The 21,934-nt window shown below is 40.3% G+C and overlaps 1 protein-coding gene across 5 annotated transcripts in view; it reads right to left on the bottom strand.

Moving 5' to 3' along the window:
• The window catches only part of LOC140713718 (solute carrier family 12 member 7-like), a 219,369-nt gene that overhangs the window by 70,593 nt on the left and 126,842 nt on the right, over positions 1-21,934 (bottom strand). For all 5 annotated transcript variants that reach the window (XM_073024142.1, XM_073024144.1, XM_073024143.1 and 2 more), the window contains exons 2-3: positions 20,193-20,287; positions 19,168-19,299 (exon numbers count right to left, since the gene is read on the bottom strand). In XM_073024142.1, the coding sequence (XP_072880243.1) occupies positions 19,168-19,299; positions 20,193-20,287 (227 nt within the window). The remainder of the gene's footprint in view (positions 1-19,167; positions 19,300-20,192; positions 20,288-21,934) is intronic.

The raw sequence follows: 21,934 nt of genomic DNA, 5'->3' as shown, positions 1-21,934 counted from the left end.
GACATGGCGGCACTAGCACAGGCCGTCAGACATCAGTTGTGGCTCAGCGCTTGTACTGGTTACACGTGCATTTGCTGTTCTTTTGTGTTCACTGTTGACTTTGTGCTTAATTACATTGTGAAAATGTCAAAAAGAGCTGCAAATACCCCTATGGGTAACAATGAGAGAAAGAGAAAGAAGCATCTATCGTTATCAATAACGCAAAAAGTGGAGTTATTGCAGAAGCTTGATCGTGGTGTCTGTGCAGTGTCTTACTGAAGAATATGGTGTTGGACCTACCACTGTATATGATTTAAAGAAACAGAAAGACAAGTTACTGAAGTTTTATAGTGACAGTGACATTCTATATTTATTCCAATAAGTCATTTACCATGAGTTTAATTCGGTTCATTTGAAGCTGTATATTTTTATGTTTTATTGAATGTTTTTGTTGGAAATAAAATATTTTTCTTGTCATTATTCCCTAAACAATACAGTATAACAACTATTTACATAGCATTTACATTGTATTAGGTATTATAAGTAATCTAGAGATGATTTAAAGTATACGGGAGGACGTGTGTAGGTCTGGAGCTCCGCCGGGTCCTGAAGTCCACCCGCACCCGCACTGAGACAGGTTAAATAAGGGTCTTGCGCATACGTATTTTCTGGTATCCGTGGGGGGTGTTCCCGGAACCAATAAGGAGGGATTCTGAAATCCGAAAAATTCTGAATTCCGAAATGCAACTGGCCCCAAGGATTTCCGATAAGGGATTGTGGACCTGTATCACAATTTTCTCCCAAATCTTGCTACACTGCTGCATCCATTGAATGCAGTGTTCCAGGCAGGAGCAAAGTGGAAATGGTCAGAAAGATAGGGAAGAGCATTCAAGTAAACAAAGAGAAGAAATAACATCCGATGAACTGCTCACTCATTGTGACCCATCACTGCCCATCAGACTGGCGTGCAAAAACATCCCCTTACGGCATTGGAGCTGTTTTGTCACACATTATGAAAAGATGGATCTCAACGCCTGATTGTGTTTGCTTCAAGACAAACGCAGAGCGCAACTGCACATGGTTTGACCGAGAGACCCTTCGTCTAGTATGGGGAATAAAGAAGTTCCACCACTACCTTAATGGGCAAAAGTCTGCACTGGTGACAGATCACCAGCCCCTTGTATCCATTTTTAATCTCAAGAAGGGAATTCCAGTGATAACTGCTACCCGGTTACAACATTGGACTCTACTTCTAGGAGCCCACACTTATGACACGGAGTTCAAGGGTACCAAACAACACAGCAATGCTGATGGCTTGTCATGACTTCCACTATTGGCAACTGAAGAAAAGTCTTCATACTGTGATCCACCAGAAGTGTTCCACACCACACTGGTGGACCAGCTGCCGGAAACAAATTCTTAAATATAATGGGAAACAAGGAATTATCACAAGTCTATGAAATCGCCATGCAAGGGTGGTCAGCTCATGGTAACCCCACGTTCCCAGAGTTCTCAGTGAGACAAGATCAACTATTGGTATGTCAAAGAATGTTGATGTGTGGATCTTGTGTTGCGGTTCCCTCTAAATTGCACGCCATAGTGCTAGAAAATCTGCATGAAGGGCACCTAAGTAGTCAAGATGAAGAGTCTCACCCGGAACTACATGTGGTGCCTGGGAATCGATAAACAGATTGAAGATTTGGCCAAGAGCTGTTCAGGATGCCAAAAAGTTCAAAATACATCACCACAGGCACCATTACAGCCATGGGAGCTGCCGTCGTCACCATGGCAAAGAGTACATAATCGATTTTGCTGGGCCATTAATGGACTCCATGTTTCTGTTTGCTGTGGATGCTCATTCGAAGTGGCTGGAGGCTATACGAATGAATTCAACCATGTCAGTGAAGATTGTTTCTGCTCTGAGCACTATTTTTGTCAGAAGTGGCTTACCAGAACAAATTGAGAGTGACAACAGACCACAATACACGTCAGAGAATTGTGACTGTTCATGAGGAAAAATGGCATCAGACATTTCAAGTCAGCTCCTCACCACCCAGCAACAAATGGGTTAGTTGAAAGATTTATCCAAACTTCAAGTCGTCCATTAAAGCGAAGGACAAGGAGGACATTTCACTACAGCACAAGGCATACAACTTCCTTTTTGTGTATCGGAACTCTGTTCATGCGACAACAAATCAAACACCTGCAATGCTATTCGTGAGCAAGAATCTGAGATCTTACACAGACCTCCTGAAACCAGACCTTCAGAGGGGAGTACAGAATAAACAGTTCAGCCAGTTGCTAAGTGAAGCAGCAAGCAGCTTTGAGATTGAATAGGAAGTCCACACACATGATTACCAAGAAGATAAGTGGATGCCTGGTAGGATAGCTACAAGAACTGGACCACTGATGTAGACAGTGGATGTTGGAGATCCGACATGGAGACATCATATGGACCAGATATGGGATGCTCAACCAAAGTACACACCTGAGTTGACTTCATCCAACAAGACGGACACATTATAATCACCACACTTAACTCTCAGTGATGATGTCAGTTGTGACAGCAGTGTGATACCAGAAACTGAGAATATTGTATTAGACAAGATACCTACTAACCGTGATAACTCTACAGGTCCAGAGGTGCTTTGAGAATGTTATTGTTGTCAAGACACCTGCCAAACCTGATGTCACCTCATAGGTCCAGAGGTACGATCCTGAAAAAAAGAGCGCCACCCAAAGGACTGAACCTTTAGAAATGTGAAGTTAGTTATGAACTGTTAATTGTGAAAGCATGCTTACTTGGAATATGGTTTGTGAAAGGGAAATTGATTATTTTGTACATATACTGTTCTCTTTAATCTAAAGGGGGAGAAAGTGTAATGCATAAAGCCAATTTCTTTTACAGCAATGACCCCCCCCCCCCAGCACTATGTATTGATCTGTTGTCTGAGCATGTGCATTGACTTGTTGTCTACGCATGCACATTGTTCTCTCGCTGCATTGTGAACACACCAGTTAAAGCCATCTTCCAGGTGGGTGCTTTTATTTAATTGATGAGTAGTTGTGCACAGACACAATAGGCTGGTTGAATGGTGTTGCACTCAACGTCAGCAAAACCAAGGAATTGATTGTGAACTTCAGAAAGGGGAAGCTGGGAGAACACACATCAATCCTGATTGAGGGGTGAGCAGCTCCATCTTCCTGGGCATCAACATCTCAGAGGATCTATCCTGGGCACAAGTGCAATTATGAAGGTACACCAGCAGCTATACTTCATTAAGAGTTTGAGGCAATTAGGTATATCACCTGTTACGAATGCAGCAGCAATAAATATGAAACTGAGCCAGGGTTTAAAACCAATCCCGAGATTTATTGCCCTCTGCTCAAAACTTAGAAAAGTAAACAAACGACTAACTTAACCAGAAGTAATGATGAATCTGCTGATCCCACAGCCGAGAGATGCCTTATTCGAAGAAATCATGATGAAATAAAAGGAACTGACCTTTTGACTGGAGGGTGGTCACTGCACAAACCTTCCCCACCTTGCAGGGGTTTAACATGTAGATGTGCTCAGTGGTAGGAAGGGCTTTACCCATGATGGACTGGGCTGTGTCCACTATTATCCCTAATGAGGACTCTCTCACGGATCTCCAGATTCCTCCTCATCATGTCAATAATCAGTTCTTTGATCTTGCTGATATTTGAGTAAAAGGTTGTTGTTACGGCACCACTCGGCCAGATTTCCAATCTCCCTCCTATATGCTGATTCTTCACCATCTTTGATTCAGCCTACAACAGTGGTGTCATTAGCAAACTTGAATACGGCATCGGAGCTGTGTTTCGTCACATAGTCATAAGTGTAAAGCAAGTAGAACAGGGGGCTGATGGAGTGGTTGATAAACAGCATCCTAATGTATGCTCCCTTGCTGTCCCAATGTTTGAGGAATTGAGTGAAGAGCCAATAAGATGGCATGTGTAGTGGACCTGTTGCTTTGGTAGGCAAACTGGAGTGGATCCAAGTCACTTCTCAGGCAGAAGTTGATATGTTTCATCTCTAACCTCTCAAAACACTACACTGAATGCAGTAAGTGGTACTGGATGATAGTCATTGAGGCAGGTTACCACATTCCTGTTAGGCACAGGTATAATTGATGCCTGTTTGAAGCAGGTGGGCACCACAGACTGCCAAAATGAGAGGTTAAAGATCTCAGTGAACACTCCACTGAACAGATTCCACTGTATATTTAGAACAATTTATTTTTGATAGTTCTTTATCACTTACTATACATAGCTTGGTTTCTTGGTAGCGGGTGAAACAGACATGTTTTGTTATGGAGAAGTCAAATGTAGATAATTTTTCTCCACTGAGCCAAGACTGTACATCATGGTCATAACAATGTTGGTACACAAGATACCAGAAGTGAAAACACAACTGCTGTTGTACTTGTGCGATTCATCAGGCTGCGCAGAAACCAAAAGGAAGGATGTCAGACAGGTCAACAATGGACACTCTGAAGGGAATAAACAGATTAATCAATCTAATATTTCACAAAAACAATTCTGTATTTACATGGCAATAAGAGATCTCTGAAAGAGGAATACTGAGTGAGAGCAGGTACAATCACATCTCTAAGTGGCCACTGTAGAAAATATGTATTTACCATAAATATTATAATAGGAGGCAGCAGTTCTAGTTTGTTCTGAACACAGATTTTAAACTTAAACTTAAGTTGGCTAATAGCCACACAAAAAAGCCCTATGAAATTCTAATTTTAAGATGCTGGTAATACTCAGCAAATGCTGAACAGAAATGTTACCTATTTCTGTCTCTAAAGATACCGATAAACCTGCTGAATATTTATAGTATTTTCTGTTTTTTAATTTCAGATTTCCAGCATTTTTTGACTTTTTAAATATTCTAAGTTCAGTGCCAACCTCTGTCCATCAGAGGAGGCAGCTGCAACAAACAAAAGCTTTGAAATTCATTATGTAGAATTTTAAATATTTTAATTTGATGCTATCACTGCTTCACCAATAAACCAGATTCTGCATGCCTCACTTCATCTGCTGATGAAACCATTAGGCTTGGCACAGACCTTTATATTCTTTCTACCTCGCCTGACATTTTGAGCATCTTTAAAACTTGCTTTACTCTTTTCCTTGATCTGACACATCACATTTTTTTTAAAATTTTCCTATCTATAGATGCTGTCAAACTTACTCAGCATTTCCAGTGATTTATGTTTATTTTCATTGATCCATTTGCTGTTGTTGTTCAGTCGTTCAGTTGAGTTTGACTTTTTGTGACCTCATGGACCATAAGGTCAGGGTTTTCATGGCAAGATATGGAAGTAGATTGCCAGGCCTTTCTTCTGTGCAGATACTGCTGCTGTCCAGGTTGGGACCCGGCTGGGTTTCAACTCAAGACCATCTGCTTTGAAGTCCACTGCACCACCAGCTGGGAGTTACCATTACTTCCACGCTAATTGACTTCTATCAGTTCCTAGTTAAGTTATGTCTCAAAATGTTGTTGTTCATCTCCCCAAGACCTGAAATTTTCCTATATAATCAGAATCACATTTAATATCACTGGCATACGTCATGAAATTTGTAAACTCTGCAGCAGTGGTACAATGCAACATACAATAATACAGAGAAAATGTAAATTAAAGTATATGTATATTAAATAGTTAAGTTAAAAATAGTGCAAAAATAGAAATAATATTTCTGAGGTAGAATGAGGTAGTATTCATGGGCTCAATGTCTATTTAGCAATCGGATGGCAGAGGAGAAGAAGCTTTTCCTGAATCATTGACTGTGTACCTTCAGGCTTCTGTACTTCCTTCCTGACGGTAACAATGAGAAGAATGCATGTCCTGGGTGATGGGAGTCTTTAATAATAGACGCCGCCTCTCTGAGGCACAGCTCCTTGAAGATGTCTTAGATACTACTTTCTGTAGCTTCTTTTGATCCTGTGCAGTAGACCCTCCCCCACCACCCTACCAGATGGTGATGCAGCCCGTCGGAATGCTCCCCATAGTACATCTATAGACGTTCTCGAGTGTTTTAGGTGACAAACAAATCTCCTCAAACTCCTAATGAAACATAGTCACTATCTTGTCTTGTTTATTGCTGCATCGATATGTTGGGACCAAATTAGGTCCTCAGAGATCTTGACACCCAGGAATTTGAAATTCCTCACTCTCTCCACTTCATGATCCCTCTATGAGAATTAGTTTGTGTTCCCTCATCTTACCTTTCCTGAAGGCCACAATCATCTCTTCGGCCTTACTGAAGTTGAGTACAAGGCTGTTGCTGCGACACCACTCAACTAGCCGGTATATCTCAATCCTAAACACCCTCTCATCTCCATCGGAGATTCTACCAACAATGGTAAACACAAGACTCATATATGAGAAAAGCAAGGTCACATAATAGGTAAATATAAATGTTTTACTAAATCTTTTTAAGATCCTGCTTAGACCCAATTGGAATACTGGGTTCAATCTTGGGCACATATCAGATGAGGCTCTGGAGAGGATGTAGAAGGGATGGATACGAATTCTAACAGGGTTCAGAGTGTTCAAGGGAAGAATAGAGAAATATCTGGTCAGGTGCTGAGGGAATGTGCAACCAATGTAACAGAGATTCTAACATATCTTCAGCATCTCTCTGGAACGGTCCACTGTCCGCACAAGCTTCAAGGCAGCCACCATCGTCCTGGTGTCCAAAGAGTGACAGTAAACTGCCTTGCTGCCTTAACGATTATCGTCCAGTGGCACTGTCCTCAACAATAATGAAGTGCTTTGAACTGCTGGTTATGGATTGCATTAAATTCTATTTTCCTGCTGCACTGGCCGCTTTCAAGTTCACCTATTGCTCAAATTAGTCCACTATTCTCCAGTCCGTCCTGTACCACCTGGGAAATGCCAAGATGCTGTTTATCAGCTTGGTATTTAATATGATCATCCCTCAGAAGCTGGTTAAACTGTCCTTGTTGGGTCTCAATACCTCTCTCTGTAATTGGATCTTAGACTTCTTATAGGACAGACCACAGATCAGCATCCCTCAGGGCTGCGTGCTCAGCCTGCTGATGACGCATGACTGCGCTGCAAGTTTCCATCCAAACCAAATCATTAAGTTCGCTGATGACACAACACTGGTTGGCCTCATCAACAACGATATTGAGACAATATGCAGAAAGGAGACAGAGTGGCTGGCAGATTGCTGTAAGCACAACAACATGAGTAGACAAGATTAAAGAGGTGATTGTGGAGTTTAGGAATGTGCAGGCTGAGCATTCTTTACTGTACCTAAACTGCTCCTCTGTGGAAAGCATTAGGAGCACCAAGTCTCTCGGAGTGCATATAATGGATGATCTCACCTGGTCCCTCAACACAAACTCTTTGGCCAAGAAAGCACAGTAATGTCTCCACTTCCTTAGGAGATTGAGGTGAGACTTCCACCCACACCCACCCATTCTGACCAATTTTTACAGGGGCGCCACTGATAGTGGCCTGACAAACTGCATCACCACCTGGAATTGGAATTGCCAGGCATCTGACTGCAAGTCCCTACAAAGGATTGTGAGGACTTCTGAGAGGATCATCAGAGTCTCTCTTCCACTCTTAAGAGATATTTAACAAAAGCACTGCATATGCAGGGCCTTTTGCATTGATCCCTCTCATCAGTCTGGCAATCTTTTTGATCCCCTACCATTAGGTAGGAGATACTGTAGCATGAGGACAGGAACTGTTCGGATGAGAAGCAGCTTCTTCCCCCAGGCTGTGAAAGTACTGAATTCCCTGCCACCACCCAGGCCTTATCATGTATGATGCGCCAGTACTCTATACTGTTTACTTCTTAAACTTGTGTTGTAAATGCACCTTATTATTTGTTAATTACCGTAGATGTCGGATTATAAGCCGCTACTTTTTTCCCACATTTTGAACAGCTTTGAACACTGCGGCCTTTACTACGGTGCGGCTAATACATGATTTTTTTTCATGCCGCCAAAAACATTTTGCCTCGTAACAGTAGACCAATAAAATTGATGAGTAGTTCACAGAGGTCCAATGAAATTGTACAATAAATCAAGCGCACTTTCACAATTAAATTATTGTAAATCAGTCATTTGTACTCACCCTCATCAACATGGAAAACACTCGAAGAAAAGCATTGTGCTGCCTTTATGGCAGTTATTTAGTTTATAATATTCTCGCTTAGTAATTCATTTGTTAGTATTTTCTAGTTGAATAAAGTATCTATCTATCTGTTTTCTGTACATCCCGGGATACTATGACATCACATCCGGTTTCGCCGCGTCTTGTGGGAAATACCGGTTTGCGATAAACAGGAAGGTGGGGGGGAGCACATTAGCCGAGCACATTACCCGAGCGAAAACGCTGCTTTTAAGTTAAAGGCGATCAATAACTTTTCCTGGTAGGCTGCAGTATATATATTTTTTACCAGTCGTTAGGAGATATTGGACTGTTGTTCAGTAAAAAAGTATACGCAACGTAATTTGTGTGTTACCGATACACAAATATGTATATTTAAAAGTAGCCGCGTTACAGGCACGGTTCGAAAAAAAGCATTTGCAATATGTATTTGTTTATGTTACCATATGGATTTAATTAAAAGTTAAAAAATCCTCACGTGTAATATCTTTCTGTGTAAATATCTCATATTACAACGTGGGACACCTGCGGCCGAAAATCCGGTGCGGCCTAAAATCCGGTGCGGCTTGTACAAGTACAAAATTGATTTTCTTTCTAAAATTAGAGCCAGCGGCTTTTAATCAGGTGCGCTCTGTAGTGCGAAATCTACGGTAATTTGTGGTATTATGTGGTAATTTATTTGTGGTGTCAGTTATATGCGTTGTGTTACATATATTGAGGAACAATATATATACAATATACAGGTGTCCTGTTTTTCGAACTTTCGCTTTATGTCAACTCGCTGTTACGAAAGACCTCCATTAGTTACCTGTTTTCGCTAACAGAAGTTGTTTTCACTGTTACGAAAAAAGGCAGCGTGCGTGCCGAGCAGCCAAGCTCCTCCCCCGGAACTGCATTCTAGCCGGCATTGCTTAAAAACGTGCCTGTGGGCACCTGTGCTTTATGTCGATTTATTTTGTGCATCTGTTAGCAAGATAAGTTCTAAGGTATCAGAAAAGCGTAAAAGAGCGCGTAAGGGTGTTACACTTAGTGTAAAGCTAGACATAATTAAGCGTTTCGATTGTGGTGAACAAAGTAAGGACATAGTGAGTTTGGCTAAGGGTTTGTGGAAGTTGACGAAGATGATGTTGAAGACGTTTTGGCATCCCATGACCACGAACTGAGAGATGAAGAGCTGATGAAGATAACAATTGAAGCCAAATGCAGTAGTGAACATCCCAAAAGTGAAGTTGTCCTGGAACTGAACGTGAAGCAATTGCGTGAGATTTTCGTGCAATTGACAACGTTCCAATGATTGCAGAAAAGTATGACTTGAATTTTGAAAGGGTACATAGGTTTAGAGTGGGTTTGCAGGATGGTTTGAGTGCTTACAAAGAACTGTATGATAGAAAAATGTGCGAGGCTAAGCAGTCAAGCATACTGTCGTTTTTCAAGCCTTCCACATCAGCCACAGCAGACGACGAAACTCGACCTTCGACATCGAGGCAGGCAGACATAGAAGAAGGTGATCTGCATGCCCTGATGGAAACAGACAATGATAACACCCCAACCTCCTCTACCTCCCACCACCCCAACTTCCGACGACTCAGCCTAACACACCATCATCAGTGTACTCACGCTCTTCTTGATTCTGGTAAGTGAAACTACACTGCATACATTATTTCTAGTTTATATAGGCTGTGTATTTTTATGTGTTATTTGGTAGCTTCATAGCTTAAAGGTTACTGAAAAGAGTGCTTCTGCCAGGAGCACTTGTGCCATGTGTTTCTGCTGGGTGCGCTTGCACCGTGAGCTTCTGCTGGGAGTGCTTGCAACTCGAGTTTCTGCCAGGAGCACTTGCGCCGTGAGTTTTAGCCGCGAGTGCTGCTGAGAGCTCTAGCGTGAGATTTTCGCTGCGGTGGACAGTGCTGCACTAATTGTAGAAAAGTATTCCTACATTATATAGGCTGTGTATTTATCAGATCATTCCTGCTTTTACTATATGTTACTGTTATTTTAGGTTTTATGTATTATTTGGCATGATTTAGTAGGTTATTTTTTTGGGTCTGCAAACGCTCACAAATTTTTCCCATATAAATAAATGGTAATTGCTTCTTCACTTTACGACATTCCGGCTTACGAACCATTTCATAGGAATGCTCTACTTTCAAATACCTGGGGAAACCTGTATATACAAATGCTTCATTTCTGGTATACATGTGTACGGTTGAATAACAATAAACTTGAAGCTGAAAATGAGAATGAGTGAGTTCCAGTAAAGAAATATAAAGAGAAACGATAGTATTCAAAGCTATAAATGTGTTTAATAAGAAAGGAAAAATGGTTTTATGTGATAGTTAACAGGCAGTAATGAAGCTTTACAAGATTAGAATGAAAATAACAAGACAAAGAACATTTTCGTAAAAAGTTAAATGCCAAGTGGTTGTGATGTGAAAGGTTCTGGAAGCAAATTGAAATGTAACTTCCAGATGAGAATTGTAAAAATACTTGAAGAGAAATACTTCAAGGCAATGGAACAGAGCAGAGGAATTTGATATCTTCACTTAAGTATTGGCACACAAGTAAATGGCTTCTTTGATCCTAAGGAAAGTCAAATAATAATATGATTTAAGATCTAGGCGCAGAATTAGACCATTTGGCCCATTGAGCCTGCCGCTATTTCATCATGGCTGATCCAATTTTCCTCTCAGCCCCAATCTCCTGCCTTCTCCCCATATCCCTTCATGTCCTGACCAATCAAAAATCTATCATTCTCTGACACAGGAAACATCCTCAGCAGAGCCATCAAATGCTCTTCACATGAGAAGCCACTGAATCCTGGAATCACTTTCGTAAACCTCTTTTGAACCCTTTCCAGTTTCAGCACATTATTTCTAAGGGGCCCAAACTGCTCACAATACTCCAAGTGAGGCCTCACCAGTACCTCGTAAAGTCTCAACCTTACATCTTTACTTTTATATTCTAGTCCTCTTGAAATGGAATGCTAACATTGCATTTGCCTTCCTCACTGCAGACTCAACTTGCAAATTTACCTTTAGGGAACCCTGCACAAGGACTCCCAAGTCTCCTTATACCTCAGTTTATTGTATTTTCGCTCCACTTAGAAAATAGCCTACCCTTTCATTTCTTCTACCAAAGTGCATGACCATACACTTCACAACTCTGTATTTCATCTGCCTCTTCTATGCACATTGTTCAAATCTGTCTAAGTCCTTCTGTAGCCTTGCTGCTTCTTGAAAACTACCTGCCCCTCCACCTATCTTCATATCATCTGCTATCTTTGCAACAAAAAGACCCTGATGGGAGTTGTGTACAAACTCCCAAACAGAAGAATGGACGTGGTCTACAAATATCAACAAGGGATGGAAAACGCATGCCAAACGGGCAATGTTACAATAGTCATGGGATTTCAATATGCAGGTAGATTGGGAAAATCAATTTGGTGCAGGATTCCATGATGGGGAGTTTCTGAAATGCCTACACAATGATTTTTTAGAGCAGCTTGTGGTTGAGCCCACTAGGGGATCAGCTACTCTGGATTGGATGTTGTACAATGAACACAAATTGAGTAGAGTGCTTAAGGTTATAGAAACCCTGAGGGAAAGCAAACATAATGTGATTGAATTCACCCTGGAATTTGAGAAGCAGAAACTAAGTATTGTGCATCAGTCTTCACAGAGAAGGCACTAGCGGGATGGTGGAATTTCCAGGTGTCAGTGGTCATGAAGTATGTGAAATTACTATTACTAGAGAGAAGGTTCTTGGGTAAACTGAAAAGTCTGAAGCTATCTGGACCAGGTGTACACCTCAGTGTTCTGAAAGAGGTGACTGAAGAGATTGAGGAGGCATTCATTATGATCTTACAAGAATCACTGGATTCTGAAATGGTTCTGTTAGATTGGAAAATTGCAAATCTCATTCCACTCTTCAAGAAGGGAGAGAGGCAGAAGGAAGAAAACTATAGGCCAGTTAGTCTGACCTCAGTGGCTGGGAAGATGTTGGAGTAGATTATTAAGGCTGAGATCTCTGGGTACTTAGAGGCACACAGTATAATAGGCCATAGTCAGCATGTTTTCCTCAAGGGAAAATCTTGCCTGACAAAGCTGTTGGAATTCATTGAAGAAATAATAAGCAAGTTAGACAAAGGCAAATTGGTTGATGTTATGCACTTAGATGTTCAGAAGGAGAAAATAAAACTTAACCATGAGCTTTTCTTTGCTTTATCTGACTGAACCCTCTAAGAGCTAAAACTTCAAGATCACCATTCTGATTCTGTCCACTCAGACAACAGCCGCTGCACATGCTCCTGCCTTCCTCTAATTTGCTCTTGCTAATCAATCTCCAAAGCTGATTGGTCGCTGTTCAAAGCTGTCTTACGCTGCCACAACACACTGCTCCTTTTTTTCTACTCGGGCAGAGTCTCCTCCTCTGAAACTTCTGATGTTCAAGTTGGTTGCTGGTCAAAGCTGTCTGTAACCCACTGCTCTGTTTTTCTACTTTGCCAGTAGACCCGAGTAAAATCCCCTCCTGTGAAAATTCCAATTTTCAATTGATCACTGGTCAAAGCTCTCATTAATGGGATTAATTTCCATATTATCTTATGACACAGGAGGCTGTTTAGCCTATTTCCATGTGGCAGCTCTCAAAGCAACTCCACAAATCCCATTGGCCCCTTATTTCCATGCAATCTATTCACTAACTCATGTCCATTAACTGTACTCTGTTCTCCTACAACCAGCTACATTAGGGGCAATTTACAATTTAATATCCTTTGGATTTTATGAGAGAGAGCATATTGGTGGTCTAGTAGTTGGGATAGTGAAATACCAATCCAGAGATATTTAATTCAAATTTCTCTTTGATAAAGCAAAATACAATTATATTAAATGTAGTAACTCTGTGGTTAGCTCCAGGTAATCATTAAAACTGCCAGCTTATTGTAAAAAAATAAACTGGGGAATGGCAACAGCATTCCCAGATATTGTGGCTAAACATTATGTGCAGCAACCTCCCTACCATCAAGGACATCTTCAAAGAGTGATGCTTTAAGAAGGGGGCATCCATCATTAAGGACCCTCACCATCCAGGACATGCTCTCTTCTCATTACTACCATCAATGAGGAGGTATAGGAGCCTGAAAATGCATATTCAATGTTTTAGCAACAACTACTACCGCTCAGCTATCAGATTTTTGACAGAACTAACTCTGACCTTATTTTGTTTGAGCTGGCCTTCCAAGGGATTACTACAGATCGAGATAACCTATTAAAATACATGATGGGAGTGACGATGGCCCAAGTTGAATAAGGTTCCTGTTCTGAAACTCTATAGTAAAATGCAGAAATTACAAGCACAAATAGTAATAAAGATTTGCAAGACTAAGAGTGCTATATACAGAAAATGGGCAAAATTCAAAGGATGGCAAAGTAAAAGTCAAATCACTTTATGTTGCTCCTTGAGGAATCACTTGCCACATGCAATCAACTTAGAACAAAATAGAACAATTGAGAATGACGGCCAGTATGTAGAATGAAAATTTGCCAGTAGTACTCTGATCAAATCAACAATTTATCCAGTGCTATTCTTCAGATTAAATTTGGTGATTCTTGGCCTTTATAGTAAGGTCACCCTGAGTTATTCTTAGAAACTAAACAAATCAAATGGGAAAGTGTTTGTGTGCTTTATGGGAAAAGGTACAACTACATAACTAAATTAAGATCCTGTTTCAGCACATGCTGAATGAAAGTTTTTTCTCCACTGTCAACAGAAAAAGTCTTTTTCTGTTGATCAGTGTCAAAATAAGCCAAATTAAATTCACTGTGATTCAATGTAAAACAATAAAACATGAATATTTCCGGGGGGGGGGGGGGAGAATACTTTTTAGTTTTATAGGCACTGTACAATGAACCCCCAGAAATAGTGGTTGAAGCAGGCTGAACATTAGCAAGCTGTTTATATAAATACATGATGAATGGTCTCAGCTCCAAACATTAACCGTTCATTTCCCTCCATAGATACTGCCTGGTCTGCTGAGATTGCATTTTGTGTGTGTTGATCCAGCATCTGCAGTTTCTCATGTCTCTATACAAGTACATGGATAAGAGAGATTTAGAGGGATATGAGGCTAGTTCTTTGGTAATGTGGTTGGTACTGATGAGTTGGACCAAAGTGCCTATTTCCATGTAGAAAACACTGTCAAATGCCCCAAAATAATCCTAGTTACAGTTCACGTTATGCAGGGAAGTCAAGGAAATTTAGAAAGCTAAACAGTCTGACAGACCAACTGCTCCTTCTTGTGGCCAGTGTCAGTCCTTAAACCATTTGTGCCTTTTGCTGGAAAGCAGGGAAATTTCAGGATTAGATGCCGAGTTGAGTGCAGCCTTCCATGGTTAAATGCCAACCATCAGACTAGATTTTCTGGTTCCATCAACAAATACATCAGTTGTTGTTCACTGCTTGAACTGTTCCCAAAATCATAGTTTAATAAAACCTAACAAGGTGGGTCCATACTCATCAGGTGATTTTTATTTGATTTCTGTTAAATTTCCCCTTCCCCCCAAAAAACATCCTGCCCAGTCTTTAAATCTTAGATATTCAACGCATTCAGCTGAGTAATCTCTTAATTATGAATTTTTAATATTACTTGCAACAAATGCAAAATACTTTTGAACCTTTATTTTATTCAGTGCTTTTACATGTAAAATGCTCTTGAACCAAGTCATCAAATCCTATTTCTGTTCATAAATAGGTTGGTACATTATCTGTTACTGTATTATTCATGAGTCACCTCTCCCCTCCTCCCAGCACTCCCACATCACCTTTTTTGATTTCTCCTTCCTTCTTCCCCAACATGTGCAACCTTGTCTGCCCCTCTATACATGACTCCCACTCTTTACCATACTCTTTATCCCACGCTGCCTCCTTTAAAGACTTTTCGATTCTCCAGGTGGCTGTGTCTCCATTGCATTGGCTCTGATTACTTTCCATACAGGTGCCTCTGAAATGCTATCTTTCTCTACTGTAATGTTGGTTGATCATTGTTAACAATTCTTGACCATGTTTGTGCACAAAATGCAGGAGGAACACAGTAGGTCAAGCAGCATCAATGGTGGGAAAATAAACAGTTGATGTTGACTGTTCATTTCTATCCATTGGTGCTACCTGATCTGCTGAGTACCTCCAGCATTTTGTATGTGTTACTCAGTATCTCTAGCCCCTGCAGAATATCTTGTCTCCTTTATCACATTTCATCTGTTTCCAGCACCTCTGCTCCCATCACCCATGCTCCAGGATAGAACGAGGATAAACTTCCCCATCGCCAGACATACTGTATCTTCCCCGCTCATTTTGCCAATCAGCATTCCTTTTATGACTCCCTGCTCCACTATGCAGCTTCCACTGAAACCCTCCTTCTGAGGGCACTTCTCTTTACACCCACAGATGCAATACTTTTCCCTTCCCACTATGCAGGGATCCAAACAAGTCTTTTTTGGTGAAACAGTAATGCAATTTAAATGTTTCCAACCCAGTGTCAGAATCAGAATCAGGTTTAATATCTCTGGCATAGGTCATGAAAGATGTTGTTTTGTGGCAACAGCATATCATACATAATAAAAAAACAATAAATTACAAAAAACACTCTGCACATTTGTGTGTTTATATAAATAGATCTTAAATGTTGCTATTGTACCTGCTACTTCCCCTATGCTGCAGGTACCTACCATTCTGTAGAAACAAAAACTTCCCCCTGCTTATCTTAAAGCTATGTCCTGTGATATTCCACATTTCCAACCTGGGAAAAAAAGACTACCTACCTTTTTTATGCCTCTCATTATTTTGCATGCGGCCTCCAATACTTCAGAGTAAACAATCCAAGTTTGTGCAGTTTCTGCTTATTGTTAACACTATATATTTATTTAATGAGATACTGTGTGGAACAGGCCCTTCTGTCCCTTTGCGCTGTGCTGTCCAGCAATCCCTTGATCTAATCCTACCTAATCATGGGACAATTTACAATGAAGAATTAACTTATCAACTGGTACATCCTTAGACTGCGGGAGGGAACTGCATCAAACCCACGTGATCACAGGGAGAACATACAAACTCCTTATAAGCTGTGGCAGGAATTGAATCTCTATCGCTGGTACTGTGAAGCTTTGTGCAAACCACTATGCTACTGAGCCGTCCTAGTCCCCGTCTTCTTATATAGTGCAACAATTGTTGTTTGGAAATTTACTAATCAGTCCACTTTCATTTTCATCCAAACCAATTACAGTGCTTCCGGTTAATAGGACAGCAACCTATCTGGGACACTATGTTGCTTAATTGGGGCAGGAGGCTGCTGCTGAACAGGTTCTAACTGGGGTCAGATACATGCACCCATGTGGCCATTAAACACTGTATCGCACTTAGAGAGAACAGTTTTTCCAACAGTGTCGGTTGCATTGTCATTTCCTCAGAAACTCAATGAAGTTTATAAATCATGACCTCCCACACACAAATAGTTATGCTGATTATTCCTAATAAGTCTATACCTTGGATTGTGGAGTTCAAACTACATTTATTATCAAAGTATGTAGACTGTGTACAACCTTGAGGTTTGTCTCTTTACAGCAGCCACAAAGCAAGGAAACTCAATATAACCCATTAAAAAATAACCGTCATACACACAATTTGCAGGAATAAAAGACAAGTCGTGCAAACAATAAAAGTAAGCAAGTAGCATTGAGAACTGAAGTTCACAAAAGTGAGTCTACAGCCACTAAGTCAGTCATAGCCAATCCAAGAGCCCGTTAGTTGCAGACTACAGCCTCAGTTCAGTGCAGAGGCAAGTAAATGAGCTGAACACCAGCCCATCCCTCACCTCCGGCCCTCACACCTTGACCTTTTCAATCCAACGATAGCCAAATATTGGCTTGTTCCTCACATTCAGGTCTGGCCCCACCACATCAATTTGGCTCGTATATGCCATGCAGCAACCTTCCTGCACCGAGTCTTCAATTCACACTGCAAAAATGCTAGGCCGTACAGGTGGTTCAAAAGCTCAACTCCGAAAGTTACATTACAGGCTATTGATTACAGTAATCGTTTTTGAGAAAAAGTATGATTAATAAAGTAATTAGTAGTTTTATTTGCTACCAGCAAGTTATCTCTGTGCTTCACCAGCACCATCTTAATACGGAATCTTAGTCCTATCCTTCACAGTCTTCTCCATCAATTTCCCTATCACTGATGCAAGGTTCAGCAATCTATAATTTTATGGTTTTTCCCCTTCTTAAATAAAGAAAAATAACATTGAATGTTCTCTAATCCTCTGGGACCTCATTTGTGAGGTAAAGAGGATACAAAGATCTCTGTCAATGCCCAAGCAATCTCCTTTCTTAATAACTTGGGATAGATCTCATTTTGCCCAGGGAATTTATTCATCTTAATGACCAGTAACACCTCTTTCTTGAAAGTTATATGTCCCAGAATATCAGCATATCATTTCCTGAACTTGCTGTTTTTTTTAATGTACTTCACGTAGGTAAATAGATGTGAAATATTTAATACCTCACCCACTTCCACTGCCTTTGCATAACTTCCTCCTTTGCCCTTGAGTGATTCTAGCCTCTCCCTTATTAACATTTTGTTCTTAATGCTTGGATAAAATGCCTTGAGATTCTTTTTAATCCTACTCAGCAAAGTCATTTCATGGCCCCGTTTAGTTCTCTTGATAATCTGTTTGTTGTCTGTTTCCTTCATATTTAAAAGCTACTGTCCAATTTCATTTCCTCAAACTTTTGCATGCTTCCTCTTTCTTTCTGACTAAATTTAAATCATCTTTCATCACATAGGGTTCTTGAACCGTGCGTTCCTCGTCTTTCTTCATCATGGGAACTCGGTGATTCTGGTCTTTAACTGACTCCTGCATGTCAGGTGTGGACTTACTTGATGACAGCTGATCCCAATCTACTTTTCCCAGCTCATTCAGGTAGCCTTTCCTCAATTTAGCTTCTCCTCTCCCCCACCCCAAGGTCCGATCCTTATCCACAACTATCTAAAATTTTGCATAGTAATGATTACTGTTCCCAAGATGCTTTCCCCATTTCCCTTTAATATTAGTTCAGCTTTTCATTTCCTCTCTGTGAGTGGAACACATGCCAAAACTGACCTGGTCGCCATTTCACAGCTCCTTTGTTATTTTATCCATGGAATTAGTCTATATTCTCGTTTTCTGACCACTCCCATTCATTCATTCCCCTCCACTCTCCCTACAGTTTAATAAACTTATTTCATATCCTTTTCAGTTCTAATAAAGCACATTTGATCTGAAACATTAACTCTTCCCAAAGACGCAGCCCGACTTGCTAAGTATTTCCAGTATTTTCTACTTATTGTTGTTTCTCCCATTCACACTGCCTTCCCTTCTCGACAAGGTCCCCCTCATTTCCCGCTTCACACTCAATGTGTATCTTTCCTTTCAATCTGCCTTCCACTCACTGCGTACCTCTCCCTTTCACTCTGCCTCCTCCTTTCCATCTCTGCTTCTTTCTACTTTCCCCTCTACAATGACTTTCCCTTTAACACACTTTCTTCATATGCATCTGTTTTTGCTTCCTCTTCTTTACACCTCTCATTCCAGAATGTCACGTGTCAGTGGATTTCTTGCCGATATTCTCAATTTCACTAATTCACATAATGTCAAATATTTAGTTCAGTTGGTATCCATTTCTCTTTCAAAATTTGCTTCAGTGGCTTTGATTTATTCTAAACCTTTGACAGGAAATTGCAACCTTACAAGTCACTCCCATTTTGTTTAAAATCAGCTTCCTAATCACTGCATCAATGCTTTGCATTTTAAACATTTTCTTTGTGCCAGATAAAGCACAATGGTTACCTGGATTATTTTCATTTTATCGAGTTTGTTCTTCCCTGTACTTTGATTGACTCACTTCTGGGCAGTGTGCCACACTGCAGTAGTTCTCTAACCAAAGTAGTTCTCACACGCACCATGCACATTTACCTTAATTTCCTTCTTTTTCTGCTCTTCATTGTTTTCTGCTTCCTCGTGTTCTCGGACTCCCTGAGTGAGATTGGTATAGTTTGCCAGTCTGTTAAGCAGGGAGGAGACCATTGGATTCCTATCCATTTCCTCCTGTTAAGCAAAATCAGGGACATCATGTTATATTGTACCATTAACAAAGAGTACATCAAATTTGGATTCAAATGTATCTCACACTTACATTGAAATATACAGTGAGATGCGTCATTTGAGTAAACTAACAGTACCTTGGGATGTTCTAGGAGCAGCCAACAAGTGTCATACATTCCAGCAATAAATTTTTCCCCAGAAGACAATACAGGCAGCACTGTACATTTATATAGTGACTCTTAACTGCCAAATCATTTGTTTGTTTTAAAGATATCAGGAAATTAAAGACCATCATTGCATTACCTTATAATCTGAAAATTAGTAATAAAAGGCTAGAGAAAAGGTAAAAAAAGGTATATCACTATTCTGATTGCCCACTACGGAAATGAAAAAGATCAGGCACTTCTGGGCCTCTGCAGGAGTTCAATTTCTATGACAAATTCATCATTTAAACAAAAAACAAAGGACATATCAATGGCTTTCTGATCTACATTGATTTCTAGCCAAGTAACTTTTAGGCTTTTAAAGTTCTTATCCTTACTTTCAAATCTATTCATGGTCTTGCCACTCCCCATCTCTATCAACTTTATAATACACTCATAAATGATCAGTGTGCTCATTCAATTTTGGCCTATTGCATACCACCGATTAATATCACTCCAAAATTGGTAACTCCTAAGCCCCCATCTTTGGGATTTTCTTTCTTCATCTTTCTGCTGCTCTTCCCTCCTCTCTCTGCTCCGTAAGCTTGCATCTTTCGGTCTTAATCTTTTCTGGCATAGACTGTTGTCACAAACTTATTTAAATATGGTTGGGTAAAGTACTTAAAATGTTTTACTGTGTTAACTATGCAAATTCCAGTTCTTGTACATTAGAAGAGTCATGCAACAACTTACCTCGAAAAGTGCCAAGTTCTTCCCTTCATATAGGGTTCCTTTGTCAATATCTGTGCTGTTGATAAAAGGGCTGCTTTCTTTGGGAACGCCATCTCCTAGTTTAAACAACAGCATTCCATCAGTGTTTGGAATCAACACTTTACTGATTATTTAATAGAATATCAAATCAGATGAACAGAATTTTGTCAATTTTACTGTGAACCTTTACTTAGAAAATATCTTTTCTTGATTGGCTATGTGTGGTTAAAAGAGGTTGTCTCACTATGTGGGTAAAGTAGGGGAGGTGAAAGACAGACATCCCACCCTACAAAAACTCATTTTAGTGAGGTAGCACCACCATCCCCACCTCCCGTAACCCCATATCCCACCCCACCCTGGTCGAATTCCAAGGATGTATGTATAAAGGACGTTTGATTATGAAAGAACACAACAATTTATTTGATCACATACTGGAACTATTTACACACACATATTCCCTGTTGAGTATTTTGTTGGCAGTCTCAATACTAATAACTAAATGCTAATGCAAATAACTTTTCTATTTCTTTTGCAAAATTTCCTTCTACATGTCTTTTACAGTCATTTAGCCCACCATGGGCAATAGACTGTTGCAAACAGTGCAGCGAGCAACACTGTCATTATTTTTCACCACTATTAGGCAAGGGTACACTTTAGTGTAGTCTGGGGTGAAGTACATTTTATTATCTTTTTTTTGGAACACTCTGCCATTGCACTGAAGGAAACTAAACTGAACTGATGGACAATGAAAGAGAGAGAGAGAGGTCGACTGTAAAGCTGATAGGTCTACTTAGCACAAAGAGAGACCAATCAGGATGCTCTCTCTGTCACTCTCTCACTACGTCTGTCACTCACTCTCTCTGCCTTTCTCTCTCTCTCTCTCTCACTTGCTCTCAAAGAATCAATTTCTGGGATATTGTATATAATTTGCGGGTGTCAGGGAGCTGCTATCAATATGCGGGAGACTTCTGGAACTTCCAAAGAGGTGGGATGTCTGGAAAGAGGCATTAACTAAGCAGGACAGGGTGACAGGTGGAATGATGGGTGAAAAGTGGGTAGTGGTGGTGGTATCAAGATTTCCTTTGACCATTTTGAAATCTGAAGATCAGAGCAGTTCTGCCTATATTTATCGCTCACACAACCAGTGTATTCCATATTTATTTCATTGTGCCTCATTAGATCCTTTGAGAAATATGTTTAATTTCTCTACTTTAAAAAACAACTGTAATTCAACAATTCCCTGGTGGTTCTGAGGTACTTGGAAATATCCAGAAGAACATGAAAGTTGTATGTAAATAGAAGCACATTCCTGTTTCAAGATCCTTTTATGTGCTAAATAGATGCAATATTTATTGTTACAAGTGACTGCAATTCAAACACTGCAATTTAAATGCTTACGGACCCAAAAGATACCATTAGTGTAACTTATTTTTCTGAACCATGGTACCTGCATCATTATCTTATTTGAATAACTTCCTTCCCAACTAATTAGATAGCTCCTTAAATGAATATATATTATAACAGAGAACAATCCACACAGAAACAAGCCCTTTGGCCCACCACATCTGCACTAAAAAAAACCCCAATCTAAACAAATCCCATCTGTTTGCATATGGTTATTCCCTAGCTGTGTACGCCTGTCAAAATCTCTCTTAAAATTTTCTGTTACCTTCTATTACCTTCCCTAGCAGCACATTCCAGGAACCTATCAGTGTGTAAAAACA

Source organism: Hemitrygon akajei, chromosome 20 (assembly GCF_048418815.1).
Source record: "Hemitrygon akajei chromosome 20, sHemAka1.3, whole genome shotgun sequence".
Taxonomy (NCBI): Eukaryota; Metazoa; Chordata; class Chondrichthyes; order Myliobatiformes; family Dasyatidae; genus Hemitrygon; species Hemitrygon akajei.
This window is presented reverse-complemented; position numbering and strand designations above follow the sequence as displayed.